General features: G+C 36.8%; 2 protein-coding genes across 4 annotated transcripts in view; one reads left to right on the forward strand and one right to left on the reverse strand.

Annotated features, from left to right (window-relative positions):
* Positions 1-20873, forward strand: part of LOC144966274 (uncharacterized) — a 92310-nt gene that overhangs the window by 25434 nt on the left and 46003 nt on the right. For 2 of the 3 annotated variants that reach the window (XM_078902482.1, XM_078902484.1), the window contains exon 2: positions 13988-14677. In XM_078902482.1, coding sequence (XP_078758608.1) covers positions 14190-14677 — 488 coding nt within the window. In that variant the 5' untranslated portion in view covers positions 13988-14189. Of the gene's footprint in view, positions 1-10066; positions 10203-13987; positions 14678-20873 lie in introns of those variants that run through there. The other variant, XM_078902483.1, reaches the window with a different exon arrangement.
* On the reverse strand, positions 3803-6350 carry LOC144963827 (uncharacterized). Its single transcript, XM_078897763.1, has one exon. It carries the CDS (start codon positions 6247-6249, stop codon positions 4234-4236), a length of 2016 nt encoding a protein of 671 aa, XP_078753889.1. The 5' UTR covers positions 6250-6350; the 3' UTR covers positions 3803-4233.

Here is a 20873-nt window from a genome sequence, read left to right on the forward strand (position 1 = left end):
AAATAGCTAAACAACTGGTCACGCCGAGTATTTACAGAAACAAAATCCTTGGAATAGCGCACGATTCAATAACTTCTGGACATCTTGGGAGCTCTTCCACATTGAAGAGAATATCCGAGAATTTCACATGGCCTGGAATTACTAAAGACGTCCGAGAATATGTGAAATCTTGTGACACATGCCAAAGAAGAGTCGCAAAAGGCAGAATACCGAGATTGCCATTAGAGACAACCCCAGTTATTGAAAAAGTTTTTCAAAAAGTTGCAATTGACATTATAGGCCCTTTAACAAAATCAGATAGAAACCATACACACATACTAACACTAGTCGATTACGCAACCAGGTGGCCAGAAGCGATAGCATTGAAATCAACTACATCGGATCACATAGCTGAAGCATTGATGACAATTTTTACTAGAATAGGCATACCAAATGAGATACTGTCGGACAATGGACCCCAATTTACATCACATATGATGCATGAAACCATGAAACTCATGGGAATCCAACACTCATTCACAACCCCCTACCACCCCCAAGCAAATGGTCTTTGTGAAAGATTTAATGGGACTCTAAAGAATATGTTAAGAAAAGTGTCAGCAGAAAAACCAGATGATTGGGACAGATACTTACCAGCAATCCTATTTGCATATAGAGAAATACCCCAAGAATCTACAGGCTACTCCCCATTTGAGTTGATGTATGGACGATCACCTCGCGGCCCGATCAATATAGTAGCCGACATTTGTAAAGGGAATGAGGAGGACAATAACGAAATTATGTTTGCTTACGAATATGTAAGAAACCTGAAAGACAGAATAGAGGACACATGTAAGCTAGCACAGGAATCCGTCACTAAAAAAGCAGAGAAATACAAGGAATGCTCCGATCGAAAAAGCAAGTCAAGAAAATTTGAGATTGGTGACAAAGTACTAATACTCTTACCCGATGACTCGAGTAAACTTTTAGCTACATGGAAAGGACCATTCAAAATAACAGCAGTAAAATCTAATGTTAATTACGAGATTCAAATTAACAACACAACAAAGACATTCCATGCAAATATGCTAAAAAGATATTTTGATAGAGACACAGTGTCGCAACCTATGTTTACTAATATCGAAGCTTCAAATGCAGGATTGATCATACCGTTGGTCATGGGACACAGACACCCGAGACAGAAAAACAAACAAAAATCGCACAATTGCAACCACCTAAGACAAAAAAAGAAGTACGAAGTACTTGGGCTCCTAAATTTTTACAGGAAATACATTTACAACTTCGCGCACATCGCGACACCGCTAACAAATCTGACAAAGAATGGGTCACCGAACAAAATTGTTTGGACAGAAGCGTGTCAGAATAGCTTTAAACCAATTAAAGGCATTACTCTATTCAGAACCAATTCTTAAATTACCCGACATATCAAAAGAATTTGTTGTAAGAACTGACGCGTCTGATAAGGGCATCGCAGGTGTACTATTACAGGAGCATGAGGGAACTCTAATGCCTTGCTTATATGCAAGCAGAAAATTATTGGACAGAGAATCACGATACTCTGTAATAGAGCGTGAAGGACTGGCCATCGTCTTTGCTTTAAAGACATTCAGCAGATATCTACTGCTAAAAGAGTTTGTGGTCGAAACGGACCATAAACCACTCACGTACATAAGAAATAACAAAATGAATAATAGTAGAGTACTAAGGTGGAGTCTATTTTTGCAAAATTACACTTTCAGTATCTCTCACATACCAGGCTGTGAAAATATTCACGCCGACCTACTTTCTCGATTAGTATAAACACGTGAGAAGGGTATAACTTAACCTCCCATGCATACTGTTAGTTACCTCGCAAACTATGCCAAATCAGAACGCACAATTTCGATAATTTTATTTGTAAACATGATGACCCAACTTAATGTAACATTGAGTATTGTTTGGATATATATACCATACCCATTCATGATTTGGGAAATCTTCTCTTTATCTATTATTGTTATGAATTTTCACTCATTTATGATTAATAATTGAAATGTCAATATTCCATTTACATTTTCATTCATTTCATTCAGTAAATTACCTTCATATCATCGACTTAAATCATGCTTCATTGCCATCACTATTGTTTATCACAATGATTTGTAATCACATTGCCATCATGTTGTTCATCACAATGATTTGTAATCACAATCTTTCATTGTTATTGTCACCCATTCATATACCTACGTTAATATAAACATTTCCATGTCTAGTTAATAAATAATTTAATTGTAGCACAAATCATAACAATGGATTAATGCTAGAGTATCATGATAGTAAATTTACTTCCGTTTGTAAAATCTATCTTTCCCATAATGGTTAAAGAGTATATTTTAAACGTGGGTGGGGGGTGTCACAGTAAAGGTTGTTCACAATTATCTTATTAAATTTTATTTTATTAAGAACTGAATTCATCTCACTCCAGTTATATTTCGGTAGGCTTAGATAAACTTTACCTTCTAATATTAGATCGTCTTTCCTTTTATAGCCTTCCCTCGAATTAATTTCTAATTAGTGAATACTTTTCGTTCTACATTCTGTCACGTAGCCACTTATTATAAAAGCTGATAGGTCTAACATTCGACACTCACTTTCTCTCCACAATCTATGCCGGACGGCCAGTCGATCTATTCCTATATATATACTGGAAGATTTTTATCTTTTGGGACTTTGTAGATATTATATCTACACCATTAAGACGCCGGAGCTTTTAACTTTGATTGTATAATCTTCAAGGATCAAACCCAAGCCCGCTGTCAAAGGACTTCACAATAACTTCTTACCAATTGGCTGGAAGTGGAATTTTACGAGTCCAATCCTGTTATCAGAGGAATAGATCATCCAAGCCCATCAACTGCCTGGAAACGTAAACTTATGAACCTGACATATTATCATAAGTTACGTAAAATATTCATATCTCTATTTGTAACTGCCACGATCACTGTTTATCTCTTTTAATTAAATTTCATCATCATTTTTATTTCATTGTAAACAAATCGTTAATTGTTTTTCATTTATAGTAACTAGTAAATTCTGGGGCCTCATTCTACATAGATCTTTATGCATAGTCGAGTAGCTCTTTACTCACTTGAGACCATGACATTGGATATACTAAATCTGCCTAAACTCAAAGTAAACTGATTATTGTCCAACAGTAGTTTTACGGAGATGTGAGATTTTGAGAGTGAGAATGAGAAGACGAAATGACTTACCTTCACAGAATACTCTTTATTCTTCATGCTGGCTTGAACTTTGCCGAACATCAAGCCATCTGAGTAAGTGAAAGTCAAAACAGGACCTGACTGATGATGATTTTCACCTCGCGAGACACTTTTATGCTCATTGGAGAAGTATTTCATAAGGGCGGTGATGGAAATAGAGTTCGTGTCAGCCATTTTTCTCGACTGTTTAGAGCCAGCCGGTTTGTTGCCATGCGTTGCTGCGCAGGATTACGTCACGACTTAGGAAGCCTATTACACAATCTACTGAGCTGGCCATTCGTTACAACCCGCATCGGTACAAACGTACGAGAGATGCTGTCGGGACGAAAATTTAAAAAAGAGAGGCATTGCTTGCCCCGTAATCTACCTTAGCTTTGTGTCAAGCAGGGTTGCCAGATTATTTTTCAACAAAATGCCAGGGGAAGACTCAAAAAATGCCAAAACACTCCAAAAAATGCCAAAGTCTGTTGACTCCCACCCCCATTAAGAAAACTACTCACTTTTGATAGACAATTTACTATCATATCCTGGTGGCTTGCGTGTTTTCTTTTCTTCTTTTTTTTTTTTTTTTTTTTTTTTGAATTATACTAAATTTCCTGTTGGGGAATTTTTTACCTACTGACTACTAAGTGGAGTGCTAAACCACAACATCACGGTTGGATTTTAAGAATGAAAAAGAAATACATTAACATGAAAGGTAAATACGTAAACAGTTAAATAATTATTGACAATTAAGAAAACTTACTGTTTCGTGTTTCTTATGATGTTTTTTGTTGAATCTGGTTCAAGTGCAGAGTCCAAAGAAGTTATACAGAAAATTCCAAAAAAAAAAAAAAAATTAGAAACAATATCCATCACTTATTCATATTCCAATTGTTCATTCATCAAAATAAATTAAAATAAAAACTAAAACTAATCCTATGATAGTCAGCGCTCGTGACCACCATAATTACATACAATTGGAAATGTGCATTTACAGTGATTTCATGGTGAACCATGAATCCATTAATTCAGCATTGTCTTCAATAGATGATGTTTCATACATCCTTGATGTAAACAAATGTAACATCTCTTGCGTGACTTTGAATTGTTTGCAGCATTTGCCTTTGAAGAAAAGATGTGCCTTAATTCTGATAATAGCATCCAGCGAATCTAGCCCAAGTTTGTTCCTTTGTTTGGTCTTAGTTGCATTGACAACTGAGAAAACCCTTTCAATCCCCGCGTTGCTGAAAGGCGTTATAAGGCAAGTCAGTGCATACTGGGCTAGTTCTTTAAACCCAGGTGTCAAACAGACCCCTTCCCAAAATGTGACCGTGTCCGTTGGCAATCCCGTTTTCTTGAACGCTGGTTCATCATTCCACATCACAAATAACAGCCGCCTATATTGCTCTTCAATTGCCTCACAGTGCTGCCCCATAAGGTGTTTTGATGGTAATTCTTCAAATTTCGCTCGATCAACTTGAGACAGGACGATGTTTGGGCTCAGGCTGCTTAACCCCTTGAAAATGTCCATTGACGGAGGAAGTCTTTTTTCCACTTGTTGCATAGCCTCGTCCAGCATATTGTGACATCTTATTTTCAAGTTGATCATTTTTTGAAGTTCGCGTCCTCTGTTGTTTTCATCCAAAATTGAATCAACGTAAATTTGCATTTCATGAATGAATTTGTAGCCAAAATCGCATTCTTCAATGGGCTTCTTTGATCCCGCTGCGTTGTACAGTCTACCTCTCAAACTTTTCTGCAACATGTCTAACTGGTTCATTAAGGAGTGTGGGTCAGCTTTCTCTGATTGGAACATGGCATTAACTCTCTCAAATTCCTGCACTATTGGAGTGGCGAATTGAAAAATGAGGCGATTGGAGACGTCCTGCATCATCTCTTTAATCATCCGAGCTTTAAAGCGGCTATCTACTTTACTCTCCACTTCTGCTATGGTGAAATACCCGACAAGCTCATCCCAGTTCAATAAAATGTTAAACATCACCTTCCCTCTCACTAACCAACGTGTTTGGGATGTCTTCATAAACGGACTTGGATGTGATTTTCCACTTTCTAAATCGTTGTCCGCATTTATGGCATCGAAAACATGTGTAAACCTTTCACGCCTGAGTCCACTTTTAGAAAACCAAGTAGGGATTTCTTTTAATAAGAATCCAATGTTTGATGGCAGCTTTTCAAAGGCATGTTGAATACACAGAGCTAGAGAATGGCAGATGCATTTCATTTGTACACAATCCGGCGATTTTACTTTGACTCTGGTCCAAACACTATTGTTCACCCCAACCATAACACTTGCACCATCACTTGCAAAGCCAATGCAGTTTTCTAAATGCATATCATAGTTCATCAAAGCCATTTCCAAAGCAGAAAATAAGGAGTCTGCGTTTGTTTCTATCACAGGGATGAGACCTAAATAAGCACTCTGGATGCCTTCTTTATCGTGCCTAAATGAAATTGTCACACAAAGTAATTTTTGAGCACTAACATCTGTTGATTCATCTACCATTAGAACAAATTTTTTACCAATAACGGCTTTCTTTAGTTCAAGTTTCAGGGCGGGTGAGATTACATTTTTTATCAAACATACACATTTTGTCCGATGCAGACGCATGCTGCCAAAAATACTATTCTCTCCAAGTTCATTTATCATATCTGTAAGGTGATCAATGGTTCTAAGTGCAGTATGGCAAGCTACGTATACAGATAACCGAATGTCCGCTTCTTTTTCCTTTGATGTTGCTCGTTTTTCTCTTGGAGTAGTTACAACATTCAACTGTCCTACATTTTTGCATGGTGCTTTTTGTTTATGTTTTTCAGAGTTTTCGTGTTGCTTTAACGAGCTTTTTCTAGCTAAAAGAGTAAGTCCACAATATTTACAATATGCTTTATCTGAGCTATCATCTACTTTTCTTAACCAAAGAAATTCACTCTCCCACTCTTTATGATACTTCCGACCACTGTCGTAAGCGCCTTTCCACTTCGAACTCATTATTATATAATTTCACCAATATCTAATATAAATTGAATAACACAGTAAAATAATTTATTATTATATATATCCAGGGAATTCACTATTTGAATTGCTCCTAATAATTGAAACACATTAGCCAAAGAATGGGTCCAGAGAATAATACAATCAAAAGTCACAACAGTCAATGCCTTTTATAAGTTGATATAAAATAAAATAAACAGCGAAGTTGACTTTTCAAAAATGATGGAGAGATACTAGGTAGGTATCGGAAAATAAAAGTGAGGTTATGATGCGCGTTTAGTCAAGTGATGAATGCAAACGAAATCACACCACAGGTCACCACAGCACGCATCGTACGATCATACGATCTGCAGACTTTTGGGAATTCCAAAAAGGAGTGAAATCATTTGATGCTGTAAAATCAGACCACCCTAACGAACAGAGTTAAAAGTTAACAGGCGACGTGACGCAAATATACACGAGTTTTGCAGGAGATTCCCAGAAAACTTACGAGGATACTTGTCGAGGGCTGAATTTGAGTGAATATCTGAGGGAGGCAGGCTAGTTCAGGGTGTGAGTTTTAATAGCAAAGTTTTCCGATGTGAAGAGATTTGTTTTTACGCGTTTAGAAATAATTAAGAAAAGGTGTCATTTGAAGTATAATATACAAGAAAAGAAAATGCCAAATGAAAATGCCAAATGCCAAATGATTTTTCTAATGCCAAACGGTTTTCAAAAATGCCAGATTTTTGGAATCTGGCATTTAAAATGCCAAACTGGCAACCCTGGTGTCAAGTCATAGTTTTACTTATCATAAGCAGGTGAACCCCCACTACTCAGGGTTGCCAGTTTGGCATTTTAAATGCCAGATTCCAAAAATCTGGCATTTTTGAAAACCGTTTGGCATTAGAAAAATCATTTGGCATTTGGCATTTTCATTTGGCATTTTCTTTTCTTGTATATTATACTTCAAATGACACCTTTTCATAATTATTTCTAAACGCGTAAAAACAAACATCTTCACATTTCTTTTTCATTCTTAAAATCCAACCGTGGTGTAGTGGTTTAGCACAGGGTTGCCAGTTTGGCATTTTAAATGCCAGATTCCAAAAATCTGGCATTTTTGAAAACCGTTTGGCATTAGAAAAATCATTTGGCATTTGGCATTTTCATTTGGCATTTTCTTTTCTTGTATATTATACTTCAAATGACACCTTTTCATAATTATTTCTAAACGCGTAAAAACAAACATCTTCACATTTCTTTTTCATTCTTAAAATCCAACCGTGGTGTAGTGGTTTAGCACTCCACTTAGTAGTCAGTAGGTAAATAATTACCCCAACAGGAAATTTCTGCCGTACAACGACAAAACCCCGTATCTTCGAAATTGGGTCAAACAGACATTTTTATACCATTGTGATCAGAATGACACCCTGCATCCACTCACAAAATATTACGAGGCAATTCTTAAAAATAAAAAAGTTAAACATTTTAAAAACACCGTATGTTGCTATTTCAATCAGCTGATGCAGCGACAAAACCCCGTAAGTCCAGTTATACGGGGTTTTGTCGTTGCATTGCCTCGATACGGGGTTTTGTCGTTGTATAACCGGCCGTGGAGTACCGTATAATTGTAAATTCTCCATTAGCTTAATACAGGTCGATCATAAACATCTTCTTTTCATTCTTCTCCTTCATTTTCTTTATCCCTCACCTCCTCCTCCTCCTCTTCTTCGTCCCTGACCTCCTCCTCCTCTTTCTCTTCTCCTTCTTCTTCTCTTCTTTTTCTTCTTCTCCCCTCCTCCTCCTTTTCCTCACCCTCTTCCTCTCCTTCTACTTCTTCTTCTCCTCCTCCTCCTCTTCATCCTTCTTCTTCTTCTTCTTCTTCTTCTTCTTCTTCTTCTTCTTCTTCTTCTTCTTCTTCTTCTTCTTCTTCTTCTTCTCCTTCTCCTCCTCTTCTTCTTCACCATCCTCCTCTTTCTCTCCTCCTTTTCTTCTTCTACTTCTTCTTCAACTCCTCCTCCTCCTCCTCCTCCTCCTCCTCCTCCTCCTCCTCCTCCTCCTCCTTGTCCTCCTCCACTTCCTCCAAATCTCCTTCTTCCTTTTCTTCTCCTTCTTCTTCTTTTTCTTCTTCTCCCCTCCTCCTCCTTGTCCTCCTCCTCTTCTTCACCATCCTCCTCTTTCTCTCCTTCCTTCTCTTCTTCTTCTTCTACTTCTTCGTCATCTCCTCCTCCTCCTCGTCCTCCTCCTTGTCCTCCTCCACTTCCTCCAAATCTCCTTCTTCCTTTTCTTCTTCTCCCCTCCTCCTCCGTGTCCTCCTCTTCCTCAACCTCCTCCTTGGTCTCTTCTTCTTCTTCTTCTTCTTCTTCTTCTTCTTCTTCTTCTTCTTCTTCTTCTTCTTCTTCTTCTTCTTCTCCTCCTCCTCCTCCTCCTCGTCCTCCTCCACTTCCTCCATATCTCCATCTTCCTTTTCTTCTCCTTCTTCTTCTTTTTCTTCTTCTCCCTCCTCCTCCTTGTCCTCCTCTTCCTCACCCTCCTCCTTTTCCCTTTGTTCTTCTTCTTTCTTCTTCTTCTTCTTCTTCTTCTTCTTCTTCTTCTTCTTCTTCTTCTTCTTCTTCTTCTTCTTCTTCTTCTATTTCTTCTTCTTCTTCTTCTTCTTCTTCTTCTTCTTCTTCTTCTTCTTCTTCTTCTTCTTCTTCTTCTTCTTCTTCTTCTTCTTCTTCTTCTTCTTCTTCTTCTCTTCTTCTTCTTCTTCTTCTTCTTCTTCTTCTTCTTCTTCTCTTCTTCTTCTTCTTCTTCTTCTTCTTCTTCTCCCTCCTCTTCTTCACCCTCCTCTTCTTTCTCTCCTTCCTTTTCTTCTTCTTCTTTTACTTCTTCTTCTTCTTCTTCTTCTTCTTCTTCTTCTTCTTCTTCTTCTTCTTCTTCTTCTTCTTCTTCTTCTTCTTTTCTCCTCCTCCTCCTCTTCCTCCTCCTCCTCCTCCGCCTCCGTGTCCTCCTCCACATCCTCCATATCTCCTTCTTCCTGTTCTTTTCCTTCTTCTTCTTCCCTTTCTTCTTCTCCCCTCCTCCTCTTCCTCACCCTCCTCCTTTCTCTTCTTCTTCTTCTTCTTCTTCTTCTTTTCTCCTCACCCCCCTCCTCCTTGTCCTCTTCCTCTTACTTCATAACAAAATATTATCAGTAGTAAATAAATTTGAAAGACTCGATGTAACACTCGGTTCCCAATATATAAAAATATAGGGCAAACGCCGAGATACGGTATAGCACGCGTCATGATGCAACGACAAAACCCCGTATAATGTGAGATACGGTGTTTGCACCACTCCAATCGGATACCGATGCAGTGACAAAACCCCGTATAACAGTAAATTCAGATTTTCGAATAGTACAGGTTTCTATTTTCTATTTTTATACATCAAATGGGATATAATAAAAAAAGACCTTTCGATTGATACCAAATTTGCATCAATTCTCCGCATAGTTATTGTAAACAGTTGAAGTAAAATTTGAAAAGTTTTTCGGCTCTCCTGTAAAATCACGTTTTGCCATTATACGGGGTTTTGTCGCTGTACGGCAGATTTAGTATAATTCAAAAAAAAAAAAAAAAAAAAAAAAAAAAAAAAAAAAAAAAGAAAAAGAAAAGAAAACACGCAAGCCACCAGGATATGATAGTAAATTGTCTATCAAAAGTGAGTAGTTTTCTTAGTGGGGGTGGGAGTCAACAGGCTTTGGCATCTTTTTGAGTGTTTTGGCATTTTTTGAGTCTTCCCCTGGCATTTTGTTGAAAAATAATCTGGCAACCCTGCCACTACTGCCGACAATGTTGACCTTAAAAGGATGATTTGTTGGTTTTGGGGGGTTACGTTGACAAAGATATTCAGTGAAACAAATCAGCATTCTTGTTGTTACATTGGGCATGTCTGTGTTTTGTTCCCAGGTTAATAATAAAGTGTGTTGAAGGATTGAGCCTGAAGTAAGTGGAGTGTTTTCGCAGGAAAAAAGGGGGATTTCATAATTTAAAAAGCAATGGTCCTTTTTTTTCTGATTCATAGGGTGGGGTTTTAACCAAGTTCCTTACGCTATTATATTACTTTCACGTTTTCGAGACACTAGATATCATTTCCATTATTAAAGCCTGGTTTTATTTCCTGTTATATATTTATACACGTATATTGCGAGCACACAAACACAGACACACACACACACACACACACACATACACACACTGTTGTTTGTATGTTTGTGTGTGTGTGTGGGGGGGGGGGGGGGTATGGGTTGTCCTATCTATGTGCGGCTATGTGGTCTTGTGGTATAACACTCACATTCGGATCGGAAAGTCCTGGGTTCGAGCCTCGATCGGTGCATAGTTGAGTCTTTGGAAAAGGCTCTTTACTCATATTGTCACCGTATTCAGGTGTAAAACGAGTACCTGGCCGTCAGCAGCGTTGTCTCTGTCGAAAAAAAAAATTGTAATATCGTCTAACAGGCGTCACGTCTCGTTCTACATGTTACGTGTTGCTGTTGGTCAGGGACCCTTTGTAAAGCGCGTTGAACACGTTTAGTGAATATTGGCCTATATAAAATCTTACGGGGGTTTTTTTGGGGTTTTTTTTTTTTTGTCCATTAAAAAAAGAAAGCTTATGATTATGTCATGATGTCACTATCACTATAAAAATTGTAATGGCAAATATAATAATATGATTATAATATTATATTATGCCGCCCTTGAAATGTTTATACATGCTTATATCACTTCGCTTCATATTATATGCCTGATGTTATAGCAAATGTATATATATTTATGCGTTGTGTCATGTGGTATGACACTCTGGCTCGTGTCCGCTGTGAGGGCGGTGTATAGTTGAGTCATTGATAAGGGCTCTTTGTTCTCATTCTCTACATGTTTTCAGGTGTAAATTGAGTATCTGACCGATGACAGCGTTGTCTCACAGGCGCCTTGTCCTGTGTTAGTAAGTGTTGTTGGCTTGGGACCCATTGAATAGCACTTTGATTACATTTAGTGGATAAAAGGGGTTATATTTAAGCTCAACTTTAACCGGAGATTATGAATGTGTACCAACCAAAAATAAATTGTATATTATGGTGTGTGTTTGATATTCAGATTTCCTCGTCAGAGACCAATACTATAAAAAAGAAGTGCCAACCGTATAGCCTCAATGTATTTATTATTACATATTATACAGTGCCTTGGTTTGCTGAGGTTTATTGTCCATACAGATCGTATTATTATCAAGCTGTTGACATACCAGTCAGCAGCAATTCGATGAAATCGGCACGGAAGTTAATTTGGGGGGAAGAAATACAATTTATGTCACTGCGTGGAATCAGCGCTATTTCAGTTGGAACTCCCAAGGGACCAATAACCCTCCCTGCTCGCTACCTGCATGAGGTCATTGGAGTTCAACTGGTATCAGGCAGTGCCGTGTCCAATGGGGGCAATTATGGATATTTATGGTCTTATAATATGTCTGTATAGCGGGAAAACAATAACAGACTCTTTCACTTCATTATTTTGATTTGAAAAATCAGTTGTCTTTCTAAACATCAGTGAAAATTTGACATTCTTGTGGTTAATAGTTTTCTTTGAATATCACAAAATGTTGATCTAATTTTAAGTGCTTGTAAATTATGGTGCACTTAAATAAAAAATTTGTTATTCAAAACTCAGCGGCAGTATCTCAAGAATTTTAATAAATATCAAAAGTTCATATATGCATCTATGTTCCTGTGCAATATTATCATATTGGCAGTTGATTTCCTTGATTTATTCATGGTTTTGTAAGTTCTGTATATTGTTTTTACCAATTCCGTTCCTCTCAAACAGTTGTGTTGATCATAACAGTAAATTGATATGATTGTGGTAAAATAACTCATAAAGATAATATTTTATTGACCAGTAAAGACTAAAAACTAATATTGTGTATGATGTCAATATCTCAATTTACTATTAATCTGCCTATAAAGTATGACTTCTTTACAAGAAAAAATCAATCACCCAACAAGGTTACTGGACATGCTACAAATATTGCAGTATCAATCATCAATTACAACTAACACTAAGCACTGGTACTGTTAAATTAAATGATTTGCTCAAACAGACGGACATAGTATGTGGACAAAAGAGGATTCAAAAGTATGAGGGCATATAGTTTATTCCAAGTAGTAACCTTTTTCTCCTTATTGACCAACTACATTCAAAACGAACACACTGTCCATATAGTTTATATAGAATCATCTCCTTTCCTCCAAGAATACACATTTAGTCATTGTCTTATAAAGTCATCTGATATACCATTGAACTCCAGTCAGTCAAATTTAGAGATAAAACAATTGAATAACAACCAGAGTCAAATCAGTATAACACCACAGGCATACCACAGCAAGATCATTTAATTTTTTGGGAAATCACTGCCATATATATCTGGACGCTTCAGTCTATAAAAAGTTAACACATTCACTTGTGCACAAAAGGAGAACTTGAACTTACATTATATTACTTATTCAACATGCAAGAATACCCTAAACATTGACACCTATATGACACTATAAAGTCGGCATTTCCTGAGACAACCACACAAAAGCAGTACCGTATACATCTTCAAACTATAATGCCTAACAGTCATAAAAAAATATAATTTTGACTTGAATCGTAAGGGATTTAAGTATAGAAAAAAGTTATCAAGCCATTAAAAAGTTGACTTTCAAATGTGCCCAAAACTCATAATATTTAAATCAGTTAAATGCTTAAAAAATTATATTAGTATTATTTTCATTTAATGGTTTATATTTTATTCCTAAACTGATATTTGGACATAATTCATGGCATGGAGTACTATGGGAGAGAAAATAAGGATCTCACCAAGTCATGCCAAATAAGAAATTTACAATAAAAAATTCATATCTTTTAAGATTTTACTGCCCGGACAACAAAACTTGGCATGTGTCAAGATCATCATTTTTACTTTATAATGGTGCTTGTTTCAATCATTTTCTGCCGCTGGGAATTAAATTATTGATATGCAAATTACAACAAATTAATTTCATTGATAGCTCAAAAACCACTAAATTGACACCTCTCTTATGAGCAGCCTTAAGAGGATAAATTATTATCAACCATGGCATATGATGAAAGAAACCTTTGCTTTGCTTGTGGTGAGGGAACAATTTTCATATTTGTGTTAGCAACTGAGCAATACCATAAAATATTGCAACAATTAATTACCATCAGCGGCATCACAGATTCCTACTGACCGCTACCTGTTCCACCCATGGGCTGACCCCACTAATGGGGTCAGGTTGACCTAGCACTGAAATACCGCTCAGAGGGGAAAATGCCACGCAGTGATGTATTCAATACAAAGAATGCGTGTCATTTTAAAATGTGCAGCGGAATGAGGATGTTGATGTGTTTTGTTTTGTTATTTATTTGTTGATTTTTTATTGGGGGGGGGGGGGGGGGGGGGGGGGAGGTCCGATTATTTAAAAATAGATTTTTTTTAAACAAACAAGATTACGTCACATTATGTAATGTCGCAATTATTTATCATCAATTCTCCTTCCCCTTCCATTTCCCAGCACCGAGTATTACTTTTCATTTTGTTTTTCTCGAAAGATTGACGTATGTTATCTCAAGTTGTGTTGTAGAATATTGAATATTAAGAATCATGCCTTTATTAACTGTCAATAATCGTTTTAAAACCCCTACTAATGATTATGACGTTTGTCTCTTTTTTACAGTCGGAAAACAGTTGGATTGTCTAACCAGTTCTCAAGAATCATCAATAGTCATGACGAATCTCATCGTGTTTAACCATGTTTGTAACTCACAATAAGATAAGCGTTGAAATGTGACTGTGCGCAATTGAAAATGTGAGCATCTTTATAATTCTCCACGGGGGAAGAGGAATGTGAATTCTGAATAAGGCAGCAAACGTCAACGATGGATATCTCTTGCCTGTGTCTTTTTTTCTTCCATACTTGTGTTTTTCTCGTCCTTTCAAGCCGTGGACTGAAAGGGCAGTTCATTCCTGCGGGTGCAACTATCAATTCCATTTCACAGGGATCCACCATCAGAGTGTCTCAATTCTGCGGAGACGACATTTTATGCAGAAGCCAGCTAAATCAAAGCAAATGTCTGAATTTGAATGTTTGCGAAGAAGTTATAACCTGTAACGGAAGAGATGATTTCCCGCCAGCTGAGGATCCTCTCCTAAATAAATGGACCTTGAATACTCCTGGCTCGGGATGTATTATGAGTGGAGAAAAGCCAACAGACGTGCCATCCACATTGTCCATTCCTGAAAACACCCGGATGTTGACAGTAAACGGAAGTGATTCTACTTTTCCTCCATGTTATGTCAAACGAAATAGCAATGCTGGAGATGTCTTCTCGTTGACGTTCTGGATAAAGACAGATTGTGCCAACTGGTGAGCATGTTATTTTCTTGTATCTTGTTCCTTGATTCATTTGGGATGTGAAATGGACGTTTAGTGGATGCTATTGGCTGGGGTTCTTCACTCCCTATTTTTAAGGTATCCCTGATATATAGCTTCCTATCATTATCTTGGAATAGGGAAATTTGGTTTTTCAAGTGGAATCCTTTGTAGCGATAGATACATGGGTGATTTTACTCTTTTAAAAGATCTGTGTTATATATATATATATATATATATATATATATATATATATATATATATATATATATATATATAGTGTGTATGTGTGTGTGTGTGTGTGTGTGTGTGTGTACGGGTATGTGTGTTTAAACTGTTTTCATTGGCAGGGCAACGGTTATTCATGATCTGAGTATATGATCTCAGGAACTTATGTATGAAGAATCACTTTTTTCCACTTTTGGCCATAAAAACAGTAAACCGAAATCTATTATGCTCGGTGTTGACGTAGTTTGTGGATCGGTGCGTTTGAATTGTTGAGAGTTTGTTAAAATTATAACAAAGATATCAACCATGAAATCATTTCAAATTGTCTTTCGTTTGTCGACTTTGGGCCATCTTCTTTCGATTTAGCCGATTTTCATTGTACTTTCATCTTTTATTTTGATCATGCCAGTAATTTGATTCTAATTGAGAAAACTTCAATATGCTGACGGGCATATGTCATGAGCATTTTCCATTAAAATAGTTTTACCCAGGAGACAAAAGTGGGAGAGAGATGTAAATTATATAGGTACAGTTATAAAAATCTCATCGATATTGAACTAGGTCCACATATTAGCAAGGCTGATAACCGAACTAACGTATGGGCTCGTTTTAAAATTGGACAAAATGATGAACTCATAACAATTTAGGTTATGAGACCTGCAAATAAGTACGCATTGATATTGAAAAAGAAAATGTCGAATGTCACAAAGTGCGCACGTAAACCGTATGCTTATGTAGCGCAGTTTGCAACCTTGTTTAAGTGTGCTATATTCAAGCTACGACATCGATCAATAACCAAACACAATACGTTGATAAAGGTTTTGAAGCTAAATGAAGATATATTTTATTACAATATAACAAAGATATTATGAGATATGAAGATGAAATGATAGATGTAATAAGTATGAAATCAAATAGATGGATGACAATTTGATGGAGGTGATGTGATGATGAATATGATATGAAAGCGATATGACAATATATAATTAAATCAATTAATTATCAATACTTTACCAAACCGCTACCACATCAGACAATCTCACAGATAGGTTGCAACCATCACAGTCATACAGGCAACTAATAATTAACTAACTAACTAAACACAATCCAGACGTGTAGAAGAAAGCCAAAAGAGTGTTCTTGATATTCAACAAAAACTGTAAGGTTGTTCTAATATTGTTAATTTGTCTCTTCTTGAAATTGTTCTGATTTCACAGTATTCATAAACAGATCAATTGTTTCTCAATGTTCTGATATTAAAATAAGCAAATGGTTCTTCACAGGTAACTTATAAAACAGGCAAATGTTCAGTTTCTATTAGTGTCAAGCTATGAGTGTATAGCCTAAAGTTGGCTTGTTAAAGCCCAGCCTCCAACGGCTCATTCACTTTAAAGAAAGAAAATGATTTTGTTATAATATGATAATCATACGAATATAACTCTATCTATATTCGAACTCACTTAATATGTGAGTAAATATTATTTTACTTTAACAAATCAATTTATTAATGTTGATTAATATTGCTTTACTTTGTAGATATGAAATAATAATGCTTTATAGCAAGAAAAGCTTATTTTCTTTACAACAAGAATATATTACACAATTAATTTCATTATCTGATTAATTAATTGAGAATCAAAATTTAAAGTGATATTATGATATTGATATCAAAACACAATCATAATTGTAATCACAACATATTATTCAAAAATCTCACCAGAGCCGAACAGATTATTGAAATCACAAATTAAGTCTACAATCGTTCCCAAGAAATGGACGATCAGGAGGGGGGATCGCCATCATATACAAACACGCTCTTTCGTCTAAAATACAAAACAGGCCAATTTCGTTCAAAAGTTTCGAGTGTGTCCAAACCACATTGACCTACCCTCAAATTTCATTTTTAATCACTTGTATCTACAGACCACCCCCAAGCAAAAAGAACAAAGTGAGACAGAATGATTTTGCTGACGAATTTTCAGATTTTGTATCAAAAGACACATCAAATAAGCGAAAAATTTATATCGGCGATTTTAATATTCAGTTTGATGTTGATCAGAATAGTCTCGTTAAAATTATAAAAAATATGCTGAATGAACATGGCCTCACTCAGTTAGTGACCTCTCCAACTCAAAGATTGGGGCACATCTTGGACTGGTTCATCATTGACACACCCTCGCTTGTTGAATCAATTAAAAATATCAAAAAAGAAATTTCAGACCACAATCTGATTCTGGCAACTCTCAAATGCATCAAAGAGAAAGCAAAGAAAGTCAAGATAGTGTCTAGGGATACCAAAAAAATAGACATTAGTTCCTTCAAAAACAATCTGTCAGAGGAACTAGGAAGAATGGATATACCATCAGCACAGAAAACAGACGAGGTACTGCGCAACGTCATCGACAGGCATGCGCCAAAGACAACTAGAATAATAAATTCCAGGAAACCGTCTCCGTGGTTTAACCAGAGTGAAAAAACTGCCAAAAGGGAAAAAAGGAATGCAGAGGCATCGTGGAGAAAATCGGGCCTTGAGATTGACCGGCTGATATATATAGCAAAAAAGCATAAGTATAAAACCACCTGCAAAAGAGCAAAAAGAAACTATTATAACACAAAACTGTCATCAGTGAGGGACACTAAGGAATTTTTCTCTGTTTCAAAGGAACTTTTAGGGGAAGAAAAGGGCATGTGTCTACCCACTAATATCCCGGTAGAAAAGCAGCCGGATGCATTTTCAGATTTCTTTTCGGGAAAAATATCGAAAATTCGGAACAATTTGGACCTCGTGCAAAATGAAGATATAAATTTCCACCCTTTTTCGGGTTCACAGGGATTCTCTTGTTTTAAAGAAACAACTGAAGAAGAAATTTCTAAAATAATTTTTTCATCTTCCTCGAAGTCATGTGATTTAGATCCTTTACCAACTAATATTTTGAAATTATGTCTTCCTGAATTGTTACCTTGCATAACTTATATTATAAATCAGTCACTTATCTCAGGACAAGTCCCAGATATCTATAAACATGCAATTGTAAAGCCTCTCATAAAAAAGCAAAATCTCAATGTAAATGACCTTAGTAACTACCGTCCCGTCTCAAATCTGCCATTTCTTTCTAAAATCCTTGAAAAAGTTGTACTCAGACGTCTTTCACAACATCTCCATGAAAACAATCTATGGGAAAAATTTCAGTCAGCTTATTGTTCTTACCACAGCACAGAAACTGCTCTGTGCTGTGTTGCGAGTGATTTGCTTGATGTTTTAGATAAAGGTTCTGTTTCTCTTCTGACATTGTTAGACCTTTCGGCGGCGTTTGATACTATTGATCACGGTATTCTCATTAAACGACTTAATATAACCTTTGGCTTGTCTGGGACTGTCTTGCAGTGGTTTGAATCTTATTTAGATGGCAGAAAGCAACAGGTTATGATTTTAGATAAACTTTCTCGTCAACATACATTGTCTTTTGGTGTTCCTCAAGGCTCTGTTTTGGGTCCAATTCTTTTTGTTTTGTATACTTCTCCATTATCTAATGTCATCACTGGTCATGGGCTGCGCTATCATCTCTATGCAGATGATACGCAACTTTATGCTACTGATAAAACTAAAAATCTCGAAAATATTGTGAAACGTGTGGAAGAATGTGTGACGGATGTGAAAGAGTGGATGGATGCAAACAAGTTGAAAATGAATGAGTCAAAAACAGAAGTGATGATTGTGGGAAATAGAGGGCAGTTGAAGGTGAATGATGGTCTTGAGGTGTTGATTGGGGGTGAAAAGATCAAAGTTTCAAAGACTGTGAAAAATTTGGGTGTCTATTTTGATTCAGAAATGAAAATGTCAGCTCACATTTCTGCTCTCTGTAAATCTTTATACTTTCAATTGAAGAAAATCAGTTCGATCCGTCAGTATATTGCAATTGGAACATGTAAAACATTGGTTGTTTCCCTCATTTTTTCGAAACTAGACTATTGTAACTCGCTGCTTGTCAACTTGCCTCAGGCTTCTATTAAACAATTGCAACTACTGCAAAACAGTGCTGCAAGATTAGTTTTTGGCAAAAAAAAATTTGATCATGCAACCCCTTTGTTGGCCTCTCTCCACTGGTTGCCCATTGAAAAGCGCACATATTACAAAGCAGCGTGTCTTGTTTATAAGTGTTTGGCTGGTATAGCACCGGCATATCTCACAGATCACGTGGTCATGTGTAAATTTGAAAATTACACTTTAAGATCATGTAATGACCAAACGAAAATTTCGGAAAAAAGATCAAGAACAAAATTTGGTGATAGATCGTTTGCTTGTTTCGGCCCCAAGATTTGGAATGAACTACCACGTGGTCTGAGGGAGTGCAAGTCTTTACCTACTTTTAAAAAGAATCTCAAGACACATTTTTACTGTATTTGTTTTTCTTGACTCTATATGAATCCTTGATTTGGCTATGAATTGTTATTGTTGTTATTATTTTATTTTTTTATTTTTTCACTTAAAATTGATATTTATATTGTAAAGTGCCCAGAGCTTGTGTTTTACACGAGAATGAGCGCTATATAAATGTGTATTATTATTATTATTATTACACAAGACTTTAATCAAACTCTACACAAGAATTATAACACAACTTGATTCAGCTCAAACTTTGAGCACCACAAAGTCTACACAAGACTTAAATCACACTCTACACAAGAGTTAACACAAAACGTGTTTCAGCTCGAACTTTGAGCACTACAAAGTCTACACAAGACTTTAATCCAACTCTACACAAGAGTTAAACAAATGAGCCTAAAAGACTCCGCTGTGGTTATCGCTTAGAGACTATGAGCCTAAAAGACTCCGCTGTCTGGTCTCTTTTGAGACAATGAGCCTAAAAGACTCCGCTGAGTGGTCTGAAGAAACTGCTCAAAACTCTGGCATTTATAGGCAAAAATCAAGCAAACGAAGCAAAATTCTACCCACACAACCGGATGTTAGTCATATCCGTAAACATCTGAAATTCCTTAAAACTCCCCCAGATTCCATAATCATGGACAACAACAACCCATCCTGATACCGGACATCCTCATATCAAGGATAAATAAATTCGTCAGCCCCATAGTTACGAGATATCAATCAAGCCATACCATAACAAAGTCACTCCCGTAGAATACAGGGATCCTACTTTGCTTATAAGTTTACGGAGAAAACAAGATTGATGCCTTTCTCACAATAACACCCACACTACGTAGTTTAATTCAAACTTCCGGGCCATAGGTGCATGATCTGATACGACCTGTATCAACAAAAGAAGGGTTGTTCCGGAGGGATTACAATAACAACAACAACTAATACTACGACGACGTACATCCTGTCGTAAACTGACGCCTACACGGAAGCATTTCGTTACATATCTCCCCCCAAGACTAAATTTGGTACAACATTTAGTTAGATCAACGAAATGCCTCAAGATCACATCGATCTCGACAATTATTCGGGCTCATTGTTGTCCCTTCCTTCGACAGACAACATCGGCATCACACATCCACACTTCAACTCCACCTTGCCGTGTGTCATGCATTTCGGTGGTTCATGTACCTTGTTTTCGTCAAAACATGGAAGTCGAGGACTCTTAACGGTGGGAGCATGAGTAAATGATCGAATGTCACTTGTCATACTGTCGTTGTTGGAGGAAGCCTGACACTCCGACTTTAACCTAAGCAGTTCAAGCTCTTTCTCCATCAGAGCTTCTTGCCTTTGAGCTCGTGCTCTGCTTATCTCCTCCTCTTCTTTGGCACGTTCTCTCTCCTTCTCTTTTCTCTCTTCATCTTCTTGTAACTGGGCTGTCACCCAAGCACGGAGATCTTCACCCCTTAACTCCAATTTTTCTCCAGGTTTAATTAATCTTTCCACATCCATCTCTAGGACAATTAATCAAACCAATTCAAATTCAAATAAACAAACTTCAATATGTTTATCGACACTGTTGCC

Source organism: Berghia stephanieae, chromosome 2 (genome assembly GCF_034508935.2).
Source record: "Berghia stephanieae isolate SIO BIC M18660-M18661 chromosome 2, UCSD_Bste_1.3, whole genome shotgun sequence".
NCBI lineage: Eukaryota > Metazoa > Mollusca > Gastropoda > Nudibranchia > Aeolidiidae > Berghia > Berghia stephanieae.